The sequence below is a fragment of the Panthera onca genome, chromosome X (genome assembly GCF_046562875.1).
Source record: "Panthera onca isolate mPanOnc1 chromosome X, mPanOnc1 haplotype 2, whole genome shotgun sequence".
Lineage (NCBI taxonomy): Eukaryota > Metazoa > Chordata > Mammalia > Carnivora > Felidae > Panthera > Panthera onca.
This window is the reverse complement of record NC_138357.1, coordinates 21874511-21896362: the sequence shown is the minus strand read 5'-3', so window position 1 is coordinate 21896362 and position 21852 is coordinate 21874511. Positions and strand designations below refer to the sequence as shown.

Here is a 21852-nt window from a genome sequence, read left to right as displayed (position 1 = left end):
TGTAGATAATGTTCACCAAGAGCATTACAAATGCAGAAGAGAATAATGCAGGAAACTATTATTTATATATCAGCCAATCAAAAAAACAAAATACTGCACATGAAGATTGCTATTCATACTGTACAAGAATAATTGGTATTTATAATGATGACCTTGGATTAGCCAACTAAGATTAAATCCTTCTCGAAATGGTTTTAATATTGAATAGTATAATCTAGGGTTTTAGAGTGACTCTAGGGTTTAGTGAGTGACTCATATGTATGAGAAGAGTTAGCTATAAATATATCTGCTAACTCATCTAAGAAAGGTTATTAACTAGAAGACCCAAGTTTTCACAGCCATCTTGAGTAACTTGAATTTGGCTGAGCAATCACATTCCAACTTGCATATAGATCTATCACTGATGCACTGAATTGTTCTTCTCATAGTGGGAAGGGATTTAGTCACGTTTGTCTCTTCTGCAGCTCAGCCTCACACACAAATAAGATGGCAGCTCTTGTGTGCTGCTGGTATCCCTGACTTTGAAGGCATTAGTAAATAACTCATATGTCAGTGCAATCGACATATGTCAAAATTGCCTTAGCCTATGAAATGTGTGAGAGGAGGGAGAAAGTTTTAAAAGCAAACAAAATGGGTGCATTTTATTGTATGTAAGTTGTACCTCAGTAAAATTGGTTTCAAACAAGCAAATTCTGAACCTGGAAATCACTCTTGGGAGACGGAATATAGGTCTCCACCAAGATGTGTGATGCTTAGTAAGCTTTGGGAAGCTGCCCCCTAATACCGTAAGAAAGTTCTGTTCATTTATCATCTTCCAAGCATAATCTAGACTTCGGGCAAAGTAGACCCAACCACTTTATTCTACATTCAGTTGCAGAGGGGTGAACCCTCCTTGGGGTTTCCAATTCCTTTTGAAACTGCACCATTCTGGAAGGACTTATGATTTTATGGACATTATTTCAGATGGAAGACACTGTAAGGTTTATGCTATGTCCCAAGATCCCTCCTCCTGGGTCTGTAAGGGTTAGTCCAAGAAACAAGGTTCCCTTTTGCTGGAGCTGCCACCACTAGCTTCCCCCCTTCTCCTACCCTGTATGGCCCTCTCCGGCGGCGGGCCTTCCCCATTGGCCAGCCAAACACAACCGACCGCGACAGCCAATGAAAGCCGCTCTCCTGAACATTCAGAGGATGGGTGCTCATGGTGTGATGAAGGGAGGTTGGCGCCTGGCACGCGCCACCCCCCCCCCCCCTACATCTGGCAAGTCGGTGACAGAAACAGTAACTCCCCCTACACACGCACACCCCGCGCCCCCGGCTCCCTCCTGTCAGCTGCGCCGGCCCCCACAACCCAAGGCGTGTCTTGGCAGCACCCTCCCCGGCTCCTCGCGGCGCGCGAGTGCACCTGCTTACTCAAAAAGACAGAGCATCTCTTTATCCCCAGGCTTGGGAGGGAGCCGAGGAGGCGTGCTCAGGAGGTGAAAGAGGTGTCTCTGCCCCTCCCCGCCCCCCTCCGGGTACTGTTGCTCCGAGGCCGAAGTGCTCCCGAGAAGCCTTAGGGTGCAGCTGTCTTTGTCCTCCCCAGCTGTGCCCCCTGCCCACCGACCCCGCGCGCTCTGAGAACGCGGGGGTGGGGAGCCCGCAACCTATAAAATCAATGGGGGCGAGGAGAACGGAAGACCTTCCCCGGTCGGTGTGCGCCGCTCTCCACACCCCCTCCCTTTCCTCAGGCTTCCGCCCTCCGGTGTGTCCCAGGGGTCCAGGCAGGGGAGGGCCTAGGCGGCGGCCGCCTGGAGAGCGCCGTGGGGCCGCCCGCGCGAGCGTCCGGTCCGGGGCACGGGCAGGAGGAGGAGGCTCGCGGCCGGCCCCTTCCGTCTCTCGCGCACTCGCCGGCTTTTGTGCCGGTGTCTCGGAGCTGCAAGGAGGGTGCGCTGGCGGAGGAGGGGGGCCTGGGGTGAGAGGCACCCCCTTCACGCGCGCGCGCACACGCCGCCGGCGCACGCACACACGCGCGGACATACACTTACAGACACGCACACACACACACAAAGCTCGCTCGCCTCGAGCGCACTAACGTGCCCGCTCTCTTTGTGTGGAGCCCTCGAGCGGGGTTGGGGCCCCGGTCCGGTCCGGGGGAGATGGCGCAGCCCATCCTGGGCCATGGGAGCCTGCAGCCCACCTCGGCCGCGGGCCTGGCGTCCCTGGAGCTCGACTCTTCGCTGGACCAGTACGTGCAGATTCGCATCTTCAAAATCATCGTGATTGGGGACTCCAACGTGGGCAAGACCTGCCTGACCTTCCGCTTCTGCGGGGGGACCTTCCCGGACAAGACTGAGGCCACCATTGGCGTGGACTTCAGGGAGAAGACCGTGGAAATCGAGGGCGAGAAGATCAAGGTGATCCAGACGGTCAGGTCCGGGAAGGGAGGGACCTGGGAGGGGGCCTCGCCTGAGGCATCGCTCTAGTGGTTGTAAACGTCCAGCGCGTGGCCGTGTCGCCGCGTGCCGAGCCGAAGACCCTCGGCACCTCCTCATTCCCTTTCGTTTCTCTAAGTGGCATGGTCCCCACCTCACCCGTTTTGTTAGGGCTGGTGGGAGTGGTTGCACTCCTGCCCTTTGCCCATGCCTGCCACCTGCCATAGGAAAAGCATGTTTGATCCCATCCTTGACCCTGAGCCGTGAGCAGTGGCACCTGTGGGCAGAGGGAGGTATAAGGCTAAGGCATCTCTTGGTCCCAGTCTGTGGGATGGATCCCAAAGCACTTTGAACATCCTGAGGTCTCTTCTACTTCTTGGGTGCTGGTGGGCTGCAAAAACCCACTTTGGCTAAGCCCAGAGGCATTAGAGAGGGGGAAAACATGGAAATCCACAGTGAATGAAAACCGCTTTATTTTAAACTACAGTTTATGGTTAGGATCAGGACTGAGGTGGAACAGGGGTGAAGTGGGGTGGTTCCGGCACAAAGCCATGAGCCCTTTTAAAGCAATTGAGGCAGGGTCACCCGCCAGCCCTTCATAACAAACTTGTTCTTTTGGAACAGTCTCCTCTCAAATGGTATCTTGTTTATTTGTCTGGGATACCTAATGAATGAACTACCTCATTACTCATTCTGTTGGTATTGTCTTCAGCAGGCCCTTGTAAAAATGCAGAGCAACTTATCTGAGGGCCAAGGAAAGTGTCTTGCTCCTCCCCACCCCCACCCCGATTAGCTTATTTATCAAATTGGCTAAGTACAGATATTCTCATCTGACCATTTGTGCTCACGCTGGTTCAGAAAAGGTAGAAACTCGACAGGACAGATACATTTCTAGGTGCAGAGGGAGGACATGGCAAGGGCAGCTTCATGTGTCAGGGGATCAGAGGGGGCAGGATTATGGGCAGGAATGCACCTCAAAAGGCCCTGGGCACTAAATACCAACTCTACTGGATCCACAGCTGGGTTTTACTTGAGCCTATGGTCTGACGCTGGCTGTTGGGTGGAGGTCAATTTCCCTCTTGCTGGTCAGGGGCCCAAATGACCCCAAGGTGCCTCTTCTGAGTGATGTGGAGAGAAGGGCTGAGTAACGGGGGAGAATGATGAAACACTAAACTGTGCACAACTCCAGATTCCTTGATTATTAAAATGAATGTGTTTTAAAATGGCTTCGGAAACTGGGCCGAGGCACTGGATGTCAGGAAGATGGGCAGCTAGGTACTGGTAAGGGAGAGCTCTGGAGAGCAACTGAGCCCCAGGGTCAGGAAGATGGGGCACTGTTTTGAAATAGAGACCTTGTTTGTCCCTTGCATTTTGGGGGGAATTGCTACATTTCCTTTTTAAAGTCAAAGTAGCTGTCTGTATCTTTTTCTAGGGCTCGTATATTGACGTTTGCTTGGTTAGGACGTTCTCTAGTGTGTCTAACTTCTTTAATGTAAGGTTGTAAGATTCTGGAATTTCTGGGCGCCAGGGTGGCTTAATCAGTTGGGTGTCTGACTTTGGTTCAGGTCATGATCTTGCAGTTCATGGGTTTGAGCCCCATGTCAGGCTCTGTGCTGACAGCTCAGAGCCTGGAGCCTGCTTCAGATTCTGTGTCCCTCTCTCTCTTTGCCCCTCTCCTGCTTGAGTTCTCTCTCAAAAATAAATAAACATTAAAAAAAAACTAAAAAAAAAGATTTTGGAATTTCTGAAACATGGCTTTTTATTTTATTATTTTCATTTTTAAAAAAAATGTGTATTTATTTTTGAGAGAGAGGGAGAGGGAGGGACAGAGAGAGAGCGGGACAGAGGATCCGAAGTGGGCTATGTGCTGACACCAGTGAGCCTGGTGTGGGGCTCAAACCCACCCACAAACCGCAAGATCATGACTTGAGCCGAAGTTGGACGCTCAACCAACTGAGCCACACAGGCACCCCTATTCTTTTTAAAGTTTATTTATTTTGAGATACAGAGAGAGAGAGGGAGGGAGGGAGGGGGAGAGAGAGAGAGAGAGAGAGAGAGAGAGAGAGAAGTGGGGGAGGGGCAGAGAGAGAAAATCCCAAGCAGGCTCCATACCGTCAGCAGATACCAATGTGGGGCTCAAACTCATGAACCCATGAGATCATGGCCTGAGCTGAAGTCAGGCGCTTAACCAACTGAGCCACCCAGGCGCGCCCTGAAACATGCCTTTTTATATCTAAAGTAGAAATATACTTATGGATGTGTTCTTAAACCCTCAAAGACCTTAAAATTTAATGTTATTGCTTGCTTAAAATCAAGTGTCACATTGAGCCAAAGAATTCTCTGGATTTAAAAGAGGGAGAATAAGTCCACCTGAAATTCAGATGGAGGAGAAAGAAAGTGTTTGGGAGTTTGGGGCAGGAGGAAGGAGAGAGAACAGGAGGAGAGGAGAGGAGAAAGCCAGAAGTGGGAAAAGGGAGGTGAAAACAAGTAGAAGAGGGTCACTGCCCAATGGCCTTGGGGACATTTTTAAAAGACTCCTTCCTTCCTAACAACCAAGTACTTAGCTAAACTGGAGTTTACAGTCTTTGCCAAAGATTCCAGACTTTTTCCCAGAGGGCAGAGCCTGTGACAGTGTGACTCACTAGAAACAGAGCTCAGCACAACACCATGTGCCGATAAGTGCTTAATACAGGCTTTTTTGGGAAGATGATATTTTTGAGAGGGCAAAGCCTTGTGACACTGTTCATAGAGGAGCCCTCTGAGTGCAGATTCCGAAGGAGCCCAGGGTGGGGTGTGGGAGTGGGGAGATAGTGACCCTGCCTCTTGTAGAGCTGCTGCAACTTCAGGGCCAAAGGCAGCAGGCGAGACCAGCATGTCTGTGGGAAGATGCCAGAGCAAGGCAGCTAGCACATGATCTAGATGGGAGGAGATTTTGCCCCACACTCCGGCTGGCCTGGAGTTTTTCAAGGAGCAAATGCCAAATCCATGCTAGGAGGTGACTGCCAAAGGCTTCTCCCTTTGGGGGAGGGAGAGAAGTCCAATGTGACAGGCTGAAGTGGCCCCAGGCCACAGCCAGCAATAGAAGGCCGTCAGGCAACAAATGCCAGCCTCACAGGAGGATGGCAGAGAGGTCTCTGCAAACTCTTCTCTCAGTCCAGGGGTAGGGTGTGGCCTCTCCTGGGCAGCCTCCCTGTGTCCCAAGGTAGCACATACATCAACCCCTGCAGGGGGGTGACTGAGTTCTCAAATTTAGGGCTACTCTCTTAATTACAAGGGCCATCTCTAGGGCTTCGAAGCCCCATTTGGTGTTTCCAATCAATGTGTCCCACCCCCTCCCCATCACAGCATTTATAATCCAGTGTTTCCTGGTTCACATGAACATCAAGAAAAGCTTCCAATGAGTAGGCAATAATAATAATAATAACAACAACAACAACAACAACAACTTCTACATTTTGACTAAACCAAGAGCCTGGGTTAGGTGCTTTACAGGCACTATCTTATCTGATCTTCACAGCAGCCCTATGCAATTTGGACTATTATTATCATTCCTATTCAATAGATAAGGAGACCAAAGTTAGAGAGATTAAATAACTTGTCCAGAGGCGCATGGATCTGAGCTTCAGTCTTTGAGCCTTGAGCCCAACCACTTGTCTCTCTCACTATCCTGAGTTCTCTGTGACAGGGTCAGAACTTCAATGTGGATTCAAAGCCCAAGCTGTTTAACACCACTCTCTGCTCTAGGGGGCAATTTCTAGCCTGGGGGGTGGGGAGGTGGGGAGTGTGCTCAGCGGGAGATGGCAGGCTGGACAGCTGGCCTTGTGGTCTCTTCTAGGCCAAGGGTCCAGGGTTAGAGCCCTGGAACTTAGGAGCCTGCAAGATGTCTCCTTCAACTGCACCCCAGACACTGAGCTGAGTACCTAGGTTTTACTTTTTGCATCTTGACTGTCTCCCTTTGGATGTGAGAACCCGAGAATGTTCAGAGATGGAAGAGACCTTAAAGATCTCTAATCCAATGTGCTCATTTAACAGATTGGAAACCGAGGCTTGGAGAGGGAAAGTGACAAGATCACACAGGGACAGGCCTTCCACTCAGGTTTTCCAATTCCCTTGTGGGTGCTCTTCCCTAGCAATTTGGGCTGGTCCCATGGTGCACCCAACCCACGCAGTTACCTGTGACAGGGATACAGAGGGGCGTCATATGGGAAAGCTGACGGCCCTTCATGACATCAGCCTAGGAAGTGTGGAGGCCTTCTTGATCCTAAAGGAAGGGTGGAGCTTTCCTTAATGACATGATGTGTCCATCTCCTACAGGTTTAGCTAAATCATATTAAGCCTGCCTCAGTCTAAAAGCACTGGAAAGTGCCAAATAGGAGTGTGTGAGGGGTGGGATGAGGGAGGTAAGAGAGGAGAGGCTCAGAACTAATTTTTGAGCCATTCTTTGTAAATTCTCATGGAAGCACCCCTGCTCCTGTCTCGTTTAGCTCCCCCAACAGCTGGTACCCCTCTGCCCCAGCCCTCCCGACCAGGCAAACTGCAGGTCAGCTGCGTCTGTGGGCAGGTGTCACCCAGGACTGTGGACTCTCTTCCTCTGCTGAGCACTTGGACAGACACCTTCCTGTGTTATATTACTGAGGGGACAGAGGCTGAGCTCAGTGTTCCCTCAGAAGCTGCCTGCAGTCAGAATGACATCATGTCTTCCTTAGGGCTTCTGAACTTCCATCTTATGCCAGTTCACTTAATGGCTAATTATCCATCAGTGTGTGTTTCTCTGCCTGCCTTGCTGCCTCTCTTTCTGTGTGTGAGTTTCTCTTTGTCTCTGTCCTCCTTTGCCATTCTCTGTGTCAGCCTTGTGTGTGACTGTGTGTGTATCTTAGGTGCAGATGGGACAGTCCAGCTAAATGAAAAAAGATTTGTTTTCGACTTTTCCCATCATCCACTTGGGCATCCTCCAAAGGTTACAGATGTATCTGTCTCCCTTTTTCTACTTCTACCCTCCCCCGCCGGCCTCCAACAAAAGGACATTCACTCCTCATCTATAGAAAGATGCCAGATATGTTCCAGAGGGAAAAGAAATACCCGTGTGAGCTAGGAGCACGTGCAGGGGTGGGGGACTTGCTGAAGCTTGCTCAGGCAGCGGCAGCCCCAGGATAATGGTTTAAAAGCCTAGATTTCTCTTCGGCAGCTCTCCACACTGTGCCCCTGGAGCCTCCTCCAACACCCCTGTCACTCTGGGCCTGCCCCCAGCCGCCTGTGGCACGTTGCTGGCATTGCTTTCTTTCCCCCTCCCCACTGACTGCCTTGGCCTTGGCTCCATGCCATCATCAAGAAGCCAGGCTTTCTGTGCTTTCCAGGAGGAGAACCAGTGCATCCAGGGAACAGTGCTACCAGGACAGCCGATGGGCCCTCTGAGACAATGGCAACAGCCAGCACTTACAGAGTACTTCTATTTTGCAAAAGCTCTTTCTCGTGTGTTAATCTGCCTCGTCATTTACTCTGCTACTAAGTAGAGGAGCTGGAACCCAGGTCTCTCAATGCCATGCCTACTGCTGCTGCATCTCTGATAGCACCCGCTCAATTAGCTGTTGGACCAGACTTGATGGTGGAAGTTTGGGGCCAGGGAGGAAGGGAGAGTACGTATTAGGCGCTGTGTCCTGTACTCATGAGGAATGCTAATCCTCACAGCATCCCCACGGAGATGGCTGAGGTTATCTTTAGCTTCCAGGGGAGGACACTGAAGACAGAGTAAGTAACTCACCTAAGAGCACCTGATTAGTACATGATCCTGTTGAGGTCTGCACCCAGGTTGGTTGACTCCACGATGCCCTCACTAGCCCTGGGAGAGAAAAGAGGATCTGGGGAGCATGTATGTGGCTAGGAAGCAGCCAGCACACCTGGCTACCGTGTGGATGCGGTGCCCACAGAAAGGGAAGAATGGATGAGAGGAGTGCCAGCTGGAAAGCGGGAGGAGATGCTTTCGCTGTCTGGCAGGGATCAGGGGTTTGTGAGGATGCTAAGAACAGGGACACCAAACTCCCAAACAGAATGAGGTCATTTGTGTGCAGTGAACTGACTGCTGCGCTCTCCCTTTGTGATGGCTCTGAGGCCACACCATCCATTCTGACTTTGTGCTATGAGCAGCCTGCTTCCGGACTCACCGCTTGCCATTGACGGGGGTGCAAAGAACTTAGAATGGGGTTTATAAAAAGCTGCAATGGGAGCAGTGCTACACTTTAATTTCTGAGCCTCCAAATAAAAGCTTCAAGGCTCCCCGTGGCACTGGAAAGGCAAGGAGGTCTACAGCAGGAAGGATCCTCCCTGCAGCTCTGGCAGTTTGGATGGTGTATACAATTCTGAAGGCAAAGAAAAGCCAAACAGCCAACCCACTCAGCCCCAAACACCTCACACACTCCCACCCGTGTTCCTGCTGGTGGCAGGTATTTTTAGAGTTCTGAGCTCATGGTGTTAAAGCATCTGCCACATGCCTGAGGGCTGGTAGGGATTCAGCCTTACTCAGAGGCAAGAGTTAGGACTAGTGGAGGGTGGAGGTGGGGATCAGGAGCCAAGTGGTAATGATATTCTTGTGCTATACCTGCTCTCTTCCCATTGACCTCCATACCTTTCCTGGCCTGCTCTTTCTTTCTGCTCAGAGCACTGGAGAGGTGGAAAAGTGAAAATCTTTTCTCTCTCTGCTTTCAGAAGCAAATCAGTGTTCAAGGACTTACATTTTCTGTGTAACCAAAGTCGATTGTTCTTTCTGAAATTGCCTTGGGAGATACGTAGGATGCCAGACTGTAGTTTTGGTGGCTCAATCCTGCCTTTTGATGATGATGATGATGATGATGATGATGACGATGACGACGACGACCATGGTGACAAGTGATCTGATGCAGAAAAAGGCTGCTTACAAGTTTGGCTGGAGAAATGTCAAGAGCACTGATGAAACAAGTAGACAACAAATAATATATTCTAAATGGTGTGGTACAGACTCAAAGTACAATAGAAAGTTAGAAGAACAGAGAATTGAAGAGAAGGTGGAGAAGAATGGAGTTTTAGGAAGAATGTGGGCATGAGCCGAAACTTGAAGGATGGGTGAGATTTGGAGAGGGCAACAAGGGGGCGACCTGTTCTGCTGGGGAAGGACGGACTAGCAGGACCAAAGGTACAGAGGAGGGAACGAACCGGGTATAACTGAGTAGTTTGAAACCAGGCTGGGCCGGGCCGAATGATGTCAGACAACTTTTCCATTTGAGGCCACATGCAGAAGAGGGCTGTCATAATTTCCTAAAGAGGAGGGTGTCACGCTGATACAAGCAGGGATTTAGGAAGCCTAGTTTGAAAGCAGCATGCAGGAAGCACTGGAGTGGAGACATCAAGAATCCAAAAGACTTTGCTGTAGTCCAGGAGTGAGGAAAGGAGGGTCTGGCCTAGGGACATGAAAATCAAAACAGAAGGAGTGAATTTGACAGTTGTGCCAAAGGAACGTGGCAGTCATGTCAATAGAGGAGATGAAGGAGAGCCTAGACAATGAAAATTGATGTTCAGAATGATGATGACTCTGGGGCCCTGTAAGATCTTCACTCAGCAAAGAGATTCAATTATATTTACCAGATTATACTTATTGACTGCTAACTGCAAATAAAGGCTATACTTGGTTTTAAGAGCCATAGTAGTCAATTAGTGACCATAATCAAATTTTCTTTGATAACTGAGAATTGCATAGGGCCTTGGGCCATCATTCTGAGAATAAATTTCTCTTGTCCAAGACTTTGGATGTATAAAGGGAAATAGATGGGGTGATTGTGTGTCTTCTACTCCAGAGTATCCCTTGGGAATTGTGTCTTTGTATGTGTTACTGATAATCAGCATTTTTTCCTTCATAATTTGGCCTTTATCCCAAAAGCTGAGATGCAGAAGAAAAATCCAGTGAGCTAAATTGCCTTTTTCACATCAAAGAAGTGAACTTAGAATAAATGGAGCTAAAAGGTGAGATTTTTTTTTGAGAGAGAGAGGGAGCTAGAGAGCAGGGGAGGGGCAGAGAGAGAGGGGGACAGAGGATCTGAAGTGGGCCCCTGCTGACAGCAGCAAGCTGGATGTGGGGCTCGAACTCAAGATCTATGAGATCATGACCCAAGCTGAAGTTGGACGCTCAACCGACTGAGCCACCCAGGTGCCCCTAAAAGGTGAGATTTTAACACTTTGTTTTATTTAAAAAGTCATGTAAAGGGCACCTGGATGGCTTAGTCAGTTGAGCGTCTGACTTTGGCTCAGGTCATGATCTCACAGTTCGTGAGTTCGACCCAGGCATTGGGCTCGCTACTGTCAGTGCAGAGCCTGCTTCAGATCCCCTGTCCCCCTCTCTTTTAAAAATAATAAACAAACATTTAAAAAATCATTTGTCTAAAAAAATTAAAAAACATTAAAAGTCAGGTAAAAATACAAGACAAAGTGTTTAGAAAATTTGGAATATACCAAAAAAAAAAAAAAAAAGGAAATAAATAACACCTATAGTCCCACTGCACATAAATACCATTAATTTCCTGGTGTGTACACTTCCAGTTTCTCCTAGGTATATGTCTATTTTTTTAAGTTTATTTATTTTGAGAGACAGAGAGAGGGAGGGAGGATGCGTGTGTGCACATGAGTGGGGGAGGGGCAGAGAGCAAGGGAGAGAGAGGGAATCCCAAACAGGCTCCACACTGTCAGCACAGAGCCCGACACAGGGCTCGAACTAATGAACAATGAGATCATGACCTGAACCGAGATCAAGATTTGGACCCTTGACCGACTGAGCCATCCAGGCACCCCGGCATATGTCTATTTTTAATATTAAAAATATTAAGGCCATAGCATATAAAAAATTTTGTATACTGCTTTTTTCACTTCCTGATATTTTATGAGAATTTCGTCCACCATTTATTCTTTGAAAACATTATTTTTAATGGCTGTATAATAGCCCACTGTATAGATATGTACATACACTTTTGCTATTCTTAGTGATCATTTAGGTTGTTTCCTGTTTTTAAAGAAGTATAAACACTGCTATTAAGATCCTTGTACAGGGGGAGCCTGGGTGGCTCAGTCAGTTAAACATCCAACTCTTGATTTCAGCTCAGGTCATGATCTCGCGGTTTGTGGGTTTGAGCCCCATATCAGTCTCCACATTGACAGTGCAGAGCCTGCTTGAGATTCTCCCTTTCTCTCTCTCTCTCTCTCTGCCTCAACTCCATTCGTGTGTGTGCACGCTCTCTCTCTCAAAATAAATACACTTTTAAAAAATTAAAAAAAAAATCTTTGTACAGAAATTTGACCACATCTCTGCTACTTTGTATGGATTTCTGGAAGTGATATTATAGGCTTGAAGAGTTTTGAACATTTTCAAGGTTCTTGATAATATTGCCAAATACTCCTCCAGAAAAGGTGACCAATTTACATCCCAGTTTTTCAACTAAAAGCCTTAAGATTTTTCGACTCAAGATTTTCAACTCAAATTTTTGAGAAAAATGTTAAAACCTGGAAAGAAACTTCTTTGTATACTTCGAAAAGTCCATTCTGCCAGTCTTTCAAAGAACCCCTTACTGTGTCAGGGCTTTTCACCTCATTTTTATAAGATCACAGAACCATATTTTCTCCTATCCATTCATGTTTCCTTTTCTGACTCCAGATATGGGTTTTTGTATCTTCCAGGTTCAAGTATGGGACACAGCAGGTCAGGAACGCTTCCGCAAAAGCATGGTCGAGCATTACTACCGCAATGTGCATGCAGTGGTCTTCGTCTATGACGTCACCAAGATGACATCCTTCACCAACCTCAAAATGTGGATCCAAGAATGCAACGGGCATGCTGTGCCCCCACTAGTCCCCAAAGTGCTTGTGGGCAACAAGTGTGACTTGAGGGAACAGATCCAGGTGCCCTCCAACTTAGCCCTGAAATTTGCTGATGCCCACAACATGCTCTTGTTTGAGACTTCGGCCAAGGACCCCAAAGAGAGCCAGAACGTGGAGTCAATTTTCATGTGCCTGGCTTGCCGATTAAAGGCTCAGAAATCCCTGCTCTATCGTGATGCTGAGAGGCAGCAGGGGAAGGTGCAGAAACTGGAGTCCCCACAGGAAGCTAACAGCAAAGCTTCCTGTCCTTGTTGAAACCAAATGGTGTAAATACAAGATCAATTATTACTGGAGTTTTTTCTTTCCCTTTTTTTCCTGTGCCTGCAAAAATGCTGACATCTGCTTGTTTCCATACAAATTGATATTAAAATAAAATTTGTATAGATTATCACACGCCTTGATGTCTTGCTTTCCACCAAGAAGACATTTCTGATTGTGAGGAGTAGAAGAGGCAGCTCGCCCTACTAGAACGATAATGCTTTGCCAAGGCACACTCCCTACTAGACTTCTATGCCACCTGAATCATTTGAGTCACTTCTTCAGGACTAATTCATTCTGTCACTCAGTGTCATCAGTGGGCAGAAACACCCAGAGAGGGTGGGATATAGACCAGATATGTGGAAGGATAGAGAAGTCTTGAAAGGAGATGCTAACTTATAAATATTTCCTAGGTTCCCTGGATGTTGAGAGTAGGCTGCTCTCTCCTCATTTCCCAAAGTTTAAAAATAAAAAGTATAGGTTGCCCAAGGGGCCCAGTTGCTTCCAAAATAGTTAAATCCTGCCTCCCATTTTTTTTTTTTAACCAATCAGTCTGTGACAGCCAGAGTGGTATTTTCCCCCTACCCTTTCTTGAAGAGGGCAGGGCTCAAGCTAACAAATACCTGTTATGCCCCCAGATCCTTGCTAGGTGCTATGGAGGAAACATAACAAGGGGAGGATTTGTCCCCTGTTTCCAAAGACGCTCTGATCTGGTTGTGGAAACAATGTCCATACTGAAACTACTTGAGAACAAAAATTAAACAATATCACCAAGTTTGAGGCTGTGCTATGGGAATTGAGAGCATTATGTACTCAACGATAGGGAGGAGCCACTGAAAAATAACTTATTTTGTATGTTGAATAAAGTGTTCCATCTGGTTTGGTGGCGGGGGGGGGGGGGGGGGGGAGTGGCCAAAGTAGGGAGGCAGGAATGACCTTGGGGGTTGAATGAAAGGACAAAAGCTGAGCAGCCCTAGTGGGGGAGCTGAGGATAGGGAGGCCTACAAAAAGAGGCAGGACAGTTTGTTGCTCTTTGAGGCAGTGGGAGTTTTTGTGGTTTTCCAGCAGGAATCCTGTAGGTATTTGTTAAATGTCTGGTCCTATGGATGTGAGAGTCCCTTGTCCAATTGTTAAAGTAATTAAGAGTGGTTATAAAGGCATAGCTATAACAGCCTCAAAAAGATTTATTTCAGGAGTACTCTTTTTTTTAAATGTTTATTTCTGAGACAGAGAGAGACAGAGCATGAGTGGGGAAGGGGCAGAGAGAGAGGGAGACACAGAATCAGAAGGAGGCTCCAGGCTCTGAGCTGTCAGCACAGAGCCCGACGCGGGGCTTGAACTTATGGACTGTGAGATCATGACCTGAGCCGAAGTCGGTCACTCAACTGACTGAGCCACCCAGGAGCCCCAATTTTTTTTTAATGTTTATTTCTGAGACAGAGAGAGACAGAGCATGAGTGGGGGAGGGGCAGAGAGCGAGGGAGACACAGAATCAGAAGCAGGTGTTTCAGGGGTACTCTTTAAGGCTGCTCTCTTGTCAGAAGCCCATGGGGAGAGGGTCCCAGGCAGACAACCCCTGAGCACTTTCCTCTGGTAGGTGAACCCAGGTCTGTCCCGTATCCTCCTCCCCACCCCCACCCCAGCAAAAGATCATACATACCAGAAGCACCTCCCACCCAAACAAATAGCCTATCTGGTCCTGCCTAGTTGTCCTTAGAGCCCTCTTCCTCCAGAACTGGCTAACTCCCCACCCCATCCCCATCCCACCCCCACCTGGCCTCAGGCTGAGTCCCAGTCACCGGTTTGGTTTTCATTACTTGACTTCTGCCTTGATCCATCATTGAAGCCTGCCTAGTACCCCAGTTAGGGCTAGGTTTTTTTTTGTTTGTTTGTTTGTTTTTTTACTAGTTGTCCCCACCTAACACCCTGCCCCTGAATCTCACCCAAGGGGCTAGGAGCCTGTTGTCTGTTGGCGAACTGCTTGCTGAACCCCCTGTTGCTATACTTCTCCCCAACTGACTTGGGCCTTGAGCCTTGTCTCAGACTTCAGATGCTGAGTCCTTACCCAGGACACGACCTGCTGTTGTGTGGTGTCTTTTGGCTCTTGACTTGGCTGCAGGGCTGGGCCATCTCTCAGTCGCTGCAGGTACACTTATCCATTCTGATGGTTACATTTCAGTCTGGGTCTTGGCCTGTCTTGTTCAGGGTCCTTCTCTGCCGTAACAGGGTCAAGATAACAACATTCTGAGTCCTCTAATCAGGATTGCCTCTTCTAGACCAGAATTGCCTCTGACACCTTTCAGTCATTCAGCAAATATTTACTGACCATCTACTATGAGCCACTGTGCTAAGCCCTGGGGATAATGCAGGTGAACAATTTAAATCCTGCTCTCACAAAGGAGATAGACACTATTCAAGAAGTGAGATACATAATGAGAGAATTTGAGAGCAATAAGGACTCTCAGGGTCATAAAACAGGGTAAATGGATGGAAAGTGAGGGAGGTGGGGGGAGGGCAACATATTAGATACAGTGATCACAACAGGTATCTTTGAAGAGGTAACATTTGAGCTGAGACCCGAATGGAGAGGAGCAACCAGGTATGAGGTCAGAATGAGAACCCCAGGCTGAAGAAACAGCAAATGCCAAGGCCCTGAGGCAGAAGTGAGGTTGGTATGCTTGAGAAACAGAAAGGAGGCTAGTGGGAGCAAGGGAGAGCATGTGGGCGATGAGGTTGAGAAGTAGGTGAGGCCAGGTCTGTTGGGTTGGAGTTTTATTTAAGTGCAGTGGGAAGCGAGTGGAAGGTTTTATCATCACCTAGACTCAATAGCCTTTGGTAAGATTCAGCAGGCTTGCTGACCAGCAAGAGCGAAAAGCCTCTACTTTCCTTAGCTCTTCTGAGAGGAATAGACACCTTTCCTGGATGACTCCTGAATGTGGGCCTTAGGACTGTCATTTCCATACTGGCTGCCTCCCATCTTAAAAATCAGACTCTGAACTTCCCCAAGACTATTATCTTTTGGTCCTGCCAAGGCTCTGGTAATTTTGCTCTGAATAGAAGGTGCTCACCAATCCTACCTGCCTCTGTCCTCTGAGCCTCACCTGCATGATCCTGTCCTTTCCTGCAGTAATGACATTGTTCTCCCTCAGGTGCCTGGGAACAGCCAAGAAGTCCTGGGGCTTCCCACTGTGACCCCGGGAATCCTGAGAACCTCCAGGCTCCGCCCAGTCTCCTAGCCCTAGAGCTTGCTGCTAGCATAAGCAGGGTGGCACAATGGCACTCAAGCCTCCATCAGAAGGAGCAAAAGGATTTGGGAATGGGCTGATCCCAGAATGCCACCAGAGGAAGGGGACTAAGGAGGCCAGAGAATCATGACACCCTTGTTGCTGTTGAGGGTGGTGAGGAGCAGGGAGAATCAAGTGAAGTGAGGTGCTTCCAGGCCTCTCATGCAGTCTCACTATGTCTCTGGAATGATCCATGATAGCCAGTAGGTCTCCTCTACAGATCGTCTTCACTTTTCAGAGCTACACCCTTGAGTCTTCCCCTGTGTAACAGAGAGAGGACCCAGAGAAATAACTACCAACAGTTGAATGCCTATTATATGCCAGGCTCTGTGCTAACACACCACATTCCTTCACTAGCTCATTTAGTGCTCCTTCCCCGTGAGGTGCGGATAACAATTTCCATTTTACGTATATGAATATAGATGTACTGATTTAGTGACTTGTCCAATATAGTAAGTGGTGAGGCAAGATCTGTCTCACTTCAAGTCTGGGCTCTTTCTATGATATTATACTGTCATTCCAGCTAGTTCCAAGCTCCAGAACCTTTGCAGGGATTTCAGGTTCACTCTAGCCGGTCCCCCTGATCCATGGGGGTTTGGCAAGCAGGCCGTTCAATAATCAGGTGGCCAGCTTGGGACATTCCTCCTTGAATGGGATGCCCCTGGCCAGATTCTTCCAAGAAGCCCAAGTGGCTGACAGAAGTGTCAGCTCTGGGACAAAGGACCCCCTAAGATGTCCTTGCCCTAGACAATAAGCTGGGAACCACGCAGCCAGGTGGACTCTGCTGCTCAGCCTTTAGGGCTACAGGATTTTTCACTGGGCCCCCCAGAACTACCCATCCCCCAGCATCTGTGCATTTGCTCAGGCCCCCACATTCAGCCTGACGACTGGCTCTGGCCAAGTTCATGAGGCAGAGGACTATCTCAGCAGGATCCTTCAGTCAGACAGCCCAGGACCAGATCCTGCTCTGAGCACATCACTGAGAGCAGTGCCCGGGAGGGACACCTAGCCCAGAAGAGCTGGAGAAGCCCACCCCCCACGTGAAGCTGACTTCAGACCACCCTGACTACGGGGTGGGATGGAGGGCGTGGAGGTGTGCCGAGAGTTCCCTGGATAGCACGGCTCAGCTTCTCTAGCAACAATGGCAGATGCAGAAAGAGGTCAACGATTATTCTCTTGTAACCCCTGAGGGGACAGCGTTGCTGCCTTAACTTCTAGAGGCTCTTCTCCACTCACCATCCCTCATCCCCCCACTGGGAGAGGCCTTGCTCTCTGGAGGGCTGGCCCAGGCTCCACTGGTTTCAAATATTTTTTTTTTAATTTTTAAAGTTTTATTTATTTATTTTGAGAGAGAGAGAGAGAGGGAGCGAGAGAGCAACTGAACATGACCGGGGGTGGGGGGGGCGGGGGGAAGGGCAGAGAGAGAGAATCCCAAGCAGGCTCCACACTGTCAGTGCAGAGCCTGGTATGGGGCTCGAGCTCATTAACTGCAAGATCATGACCTGAACCAAAATCAGGAGTTGGATGCTTAACCGACTGAGCCACCCAGGGGGCCCTCAAATCTTGTTTTGTCCACGACCCTAATGACTGGCAGTGGGGCAGTAGTACTGAGACAGGATCCCAGAAATTTCCCTAGATTACAGGCTTCCAAATGCTGGATCGTAGACAACTGCATGAAAACTGTCGGCAACGTGTTAAAATACAGATTTCCTGGGACACTAACGCCACTCTGATCTACTACATCTGGGAGCAGGGCTCAGGAATTTGTTGTTTCTTTAAAGTTTTATTCAATTAATTTATTTAGAGAGAGAGCATGGGGCAGGGACGGAGAGGGAGAGAGAGAATCCCAAGTAGGCTCCATGCTACATGGGGCTTGAACCCATGAATTGTGAGATCATGATCTGAGCCTAAATCAAGAGTTGCACGCTAAACTGACTGAGCCACCCAGGCACCCTGGAATTTGTATTTTTAAAATGTCTATAGTTGATTCTCATGTGCCTCCAGGCCTCCTCTCTCTGGCTCTCTCCCCCTCTCTGTGGTTAAGTGGGTATCCTCAGGCTTCCTGATGAACTCTAAAATCAGAAACTACTTTTCCCAAGCCAGAGCTTCACGGAACCCAGCCTGGTAAGGTGGATCCTTTCAGTGTCTTTTCTTAGGATAAATGAAAGTGTTTAAGTCATATCAAATGTCCTTGCACTGTTTGTCTGAAATTACTAGGCAAGTGCCTTTTAACCCTGAGAGACAACTGAAGAACTAATCCAGAGTATAAACACCTCTATGCTGTGAGGACCATGCTGGATGCAAGACACAGATTAATTCAGTAGAGAAATTGCATGTCTGCTGTGTGCCCTCTGCTGGTTAAAATGAATGAAGGTTGGAAAGTGTTTACCAGTAGGAGTTTTTCTGACTGGTACTGACCATTTCCTGGGTTGGAAGCCCATCTGAAGGAGCTAATCCTGGTCCCAGTCTCGGCACTTAGACACCTGAAACTAGAAGGGTTACTAATTAAAAAAAAAAAGCTTTATGAAGGTATAATTCATATATATAAAACTGAGCTTATTTAATTTATACAACTTAATGAGTTTGGACATAGGCATATGCCCATAAAATCATTACCATAATCAAGGTAATAAACATATCCATCACCTCCAAAAGTTTCTTTGTGCTTTTTTTGTGTGTGATTTTTTTTTTTGTTTAAGAACACTTAAAATTCATTAAGAGGGGAGAGCTCATGTTAAGCTTACTCTTCTAAGTAAGCTACCTCTACCAAATCACTGGGGTTCAACTCTCCTAAGGGAAATCTGTGAACCCTGGTAGGAACTACTAGCGTGGCAGCAGGGAGGGAGAGGAGACATTGAGAAGCAGCTCATCTGCCCAGGGAGAGAAGTTTTGAAGCTGGGTAGGTAAGGAGGCCTGAGAGCCTTAAGAGACACCATTGAGGGCACAAGGATGCTCTTCTACACCATGACACAGTCTTGAAATAGACTGGGAAACAGACCTCACTACCTGAGCTCTCCAGTTGGTACTTAATCCCTTCCCTAGTGACTAAGTATGTGACCCTTTGCATTTAATCTTAAAGTACTGGAGGAAGTGCCAGGTAAAAGCATAGGTAAGAAATCTGGCCTACCTGATCCTTACCCACCAATCCCAGGTGGAACTCTCAATGCTTCACATAAAGAGGATGGACCCCAGCTATTGTGGTCTCGCCTATCCTTCCAGGGAGATCATTAGATGGGAAGAATATCAGACCTAGCCTAGTTTCCAACCTCTATACCTCCGACTGAAATAATGACAATTATTAGTGGCAGCTGACATTGTTTACGATGCACTAAGTACTCTGTTATGTGCCTAACAGGAACTATCGTGTGTAATCCTCACAACCACCTCTGAGGCACAGAATGATCACAGTAGCTTGTTCAGGGTCACAATGCTGCCCAGTGTTAGAGCAGGGTATAGCCCAGGTCCGTCTAACTGCACAGCTAGAGCCACAATGCTAACTTCTCTTATTCTTCTCTACTTCTCGTAAGCCTGAGAGAAAGATGCACTCCTGGGCCTGAGACTAAGGACTCCACCCCTGCTGCACTTACACCAAGTAATAGATGAAATGGGAGTGGATGCTAGGCACTGGGTCTTGAGCTGGTGAAATCGCTATTAGCTCAGGTATAGGCCCAGAACCTGGGGGCAGGGACTGAGTAGGCAGCCAGGGATCAAACTGTCCTCCTAGGAGGGAGGGCAGGATAGGGAGATGGAAAGTCTAGGAATGGGCTGGCTTTAACAATTGGAACTGTTTTGTTTTTTTTTTTACATTAAAATTTTTTTTTGTTTACATTTTATTTATTTTTGAGAGAGAGAGAAAGAGCACAAGTGAGGGAGATGCAAAGGGAGAGGGAGACACAGAATCCGAAGCACGGTCCAGGCTCTGAGCTGTCAGTACAGAGCCCGACGTGGGGCTTGAACTCACAAACTGTGAGATCATGACCTGAGACGAAGTCGGACGCTTAACCGACTGAGCCACCCAGGAGCCCCTGGAACTGTTTTCAAAGGGGGTATTTTAGAAGAGCTTCTTTGCACCATTTGAGATGGGAAGAAATGACCTCTAAGATTCTTTCCAGTTTTCCATTCCAATGTACAGTGTGATCATGCATCAGGTTTTTTTCAAGGTCCACATGTATTTTAAGCCCCCTATGAAGACAATGCAGTTTTAGTCCTCTGAACAAGGATTGCTTATTTGTCTACAGATTGTAAGTCAGCGCTGGGGTGCTCGGGTGGCTCAGTCGGTTGAGCATTCGACTTCAGCTCAGGTGATGATGGCACAGTTCGTGGCTTTGAGCCCCACGTTGGGCTTTGCACTGACAGCCCGAGGCCTGCTTCAGATTCTGTCTCCTTTTCTCTACCCCTTCCCTGCTTGTGCGCACTGTCTCTCAAAAATAAACATTAAAAAATTAAAAAATAAAAAGAAGTCAGCTTTGAAATTGTGCTTGTTTTCATTAATGAAAATGCTCAGATTTGACTAAAACCAGGGCAGGGAGGATGATGTTTCCATAACAGGAACAAGTCAGTACTTTCTGATACCATTTGATTTTCAGAATGACAAGTGAACTCAGTTTGTTTATCTGTAAAATGGGATTGAAAATCATCTTTACAAGACTTTTTTGAAAGTTTAACTAAGATAACATATGTGAAATGTAGTTTATAGAAAAAATTCATATGTTATACTTATTCAATTTCCCTGATACAAAGGGCACAGGGAACAAATGAAAATGGAAGACATTCAGGTTTTTCCTGATCATTCAGTTTTGAAAATGAATCTGCATTGAATATATTCTGGTTTTAAATTATTCAGAACTGAGATAATTTGACCACAAAGCCACTTGAAAGTCACCAAAAGAACTAAATAAACTTTGAAAATCACTTCACACTGTGGTCTTTAGGACATTTGATCCAATCAATATCAGACAACTGATTAGCCTAATTTTCTAAGCTTAAGATATTTACTGATTCACTCAAGAATTCTTATGCTCTGAGGCTCCAAAGGTTTGCGAAACAGAATTACCTCATTCTATTGTCAACATTTTATCAAGAAAAGAAACTTGTACAACTTAAAATGTTCCTTCTATAATGAGTGTAGTCAGGTAGATATATTGGAGAATTGGAGAAGGGAGAAGATGATAAGGGGCAAACAGCAATTCCAAGATTGAGTGACAATATCCTTTACCTCTGAAAACAAGGGTACTTCTTTTTTTTAATGTTTGTATTTGACAGAGCACAAGTGGGGAAGGGGCAGAGAGGGGGACAGAGGACCCAGAGTGGGCTCTGTGTTGACAGCAGCGAGTCCAATGTGCCACTTTACTGCTGGTATTTACAATTATACTTTTCCACAAAATTAATAGTATTGGATAAGTAGCTGAAATTCCTGGAAATGAATTCCTGGTTAACAATTACTTAAAAGTTTCCTGTAAGGAAAGGACTCTCTAAGCACAAAAGAAATGTTTTCCTCCACAGTAGACTGGATTCTATACTAGTTTTCAACAAGACAGTGTCATTTCATAGCCTTTAGACAGAACTACACTCATTTTCAATGTTAGAGAATTATACCACACGTAATTGAAGCACTGTGATAACACATCACCCACCCAGCAGTTTGGAGGAATGTATTACAAGACCTGGGCACTATAAGACAAAGTTACAGATAACCACAGTCCTGATGGATTGCCACTAAAACTGTCAATGAGAAGATTCCACTTACGAGCAGCTTCCAGGGTCTTCTCTCAGCAGTGGTAATAGCAGCAACAGCAATGAAAGCAGTAACAGCAGAAGCAGCAGCAGGAATAGCACTAACATTAGGGGTAGTAGTGTAAGCAGCAGCAGTTATTGAATGCCTACTTTTTGTCAAGACAGTGCCACATCAGGGGCGCTTGGGTGGCTCAGTTGGTTAAGCGTCCAACTTCAGCTCAAGTCATGATCTCACGGCTCGTGCGTTCAAGTCCCACATCGGGCTCTGTGCTGACAGC

The 21852-nt window shown here is 47.4% G+C and overlaps 2 protein-coding genes across 4 annotated transcripts in view; one reads left to right on the top strand and one right to left on the bottom strand.

The window, feature by feature from the left end:
* The first annotated feature begins 1266 nt into the window (after window positions 1-1266).
* RAB33A (RAB33A, member RAS oncogene family) lies at window positions 1267-13090 on the top strand. 2 transcript variants are annotated; one of them, XM_081793082.1, is made up of 2 exons: window positions 1267-2405; window positions 12099-13090. In XM_081793082.1, exons 1-2 carry the CDS (start codon window positions 2136-2138, stop codon window positions 12552-12554), a joined length of 726 nt encoding a protein of 241 aa, XP_081649208.1. In that variant the 5' UTR covers window positions 1267-2135; the 3' UTR covers window positions 12555-13090. The 2 variants fall into 2 exon arrangements, with proteins under 2 accessions (XP_081649208.1, XP_081649209.1); XM_081793083.1 differs by having other exon boundaries at window positions 1373-2393; window positions 12099-13082.
* ZNF280C (zinc finger protein 280C) overlaps window positions 6585-21852 on the bottom strand; it is an 83430-nt gene continuing 68162 nt past the window's right edge. Inside the window, exons 21-25 of one of the 2 annotated variants that reach the window (XR_014136777.1) lie at window positions 18260-18330; window positions 14623-16101; window positions 9137-9347; window positions 8170-8247; window positions 6585-6672 (exon numbers count right to left, since the gene is read on the bottom strand). The gene's annotated coding sequence lies outside the window, so the exon portion shown is untranslated. Of the gene's footprint in view, window positions 6673-7740; window positions 8248-9136; window positions 9348-14622; window positions 16102-18259; window positions 18331-21852 lie in introns of those variants that run through there. The other variant, XR_014136776.1, reaches the window with a different exon arrangement.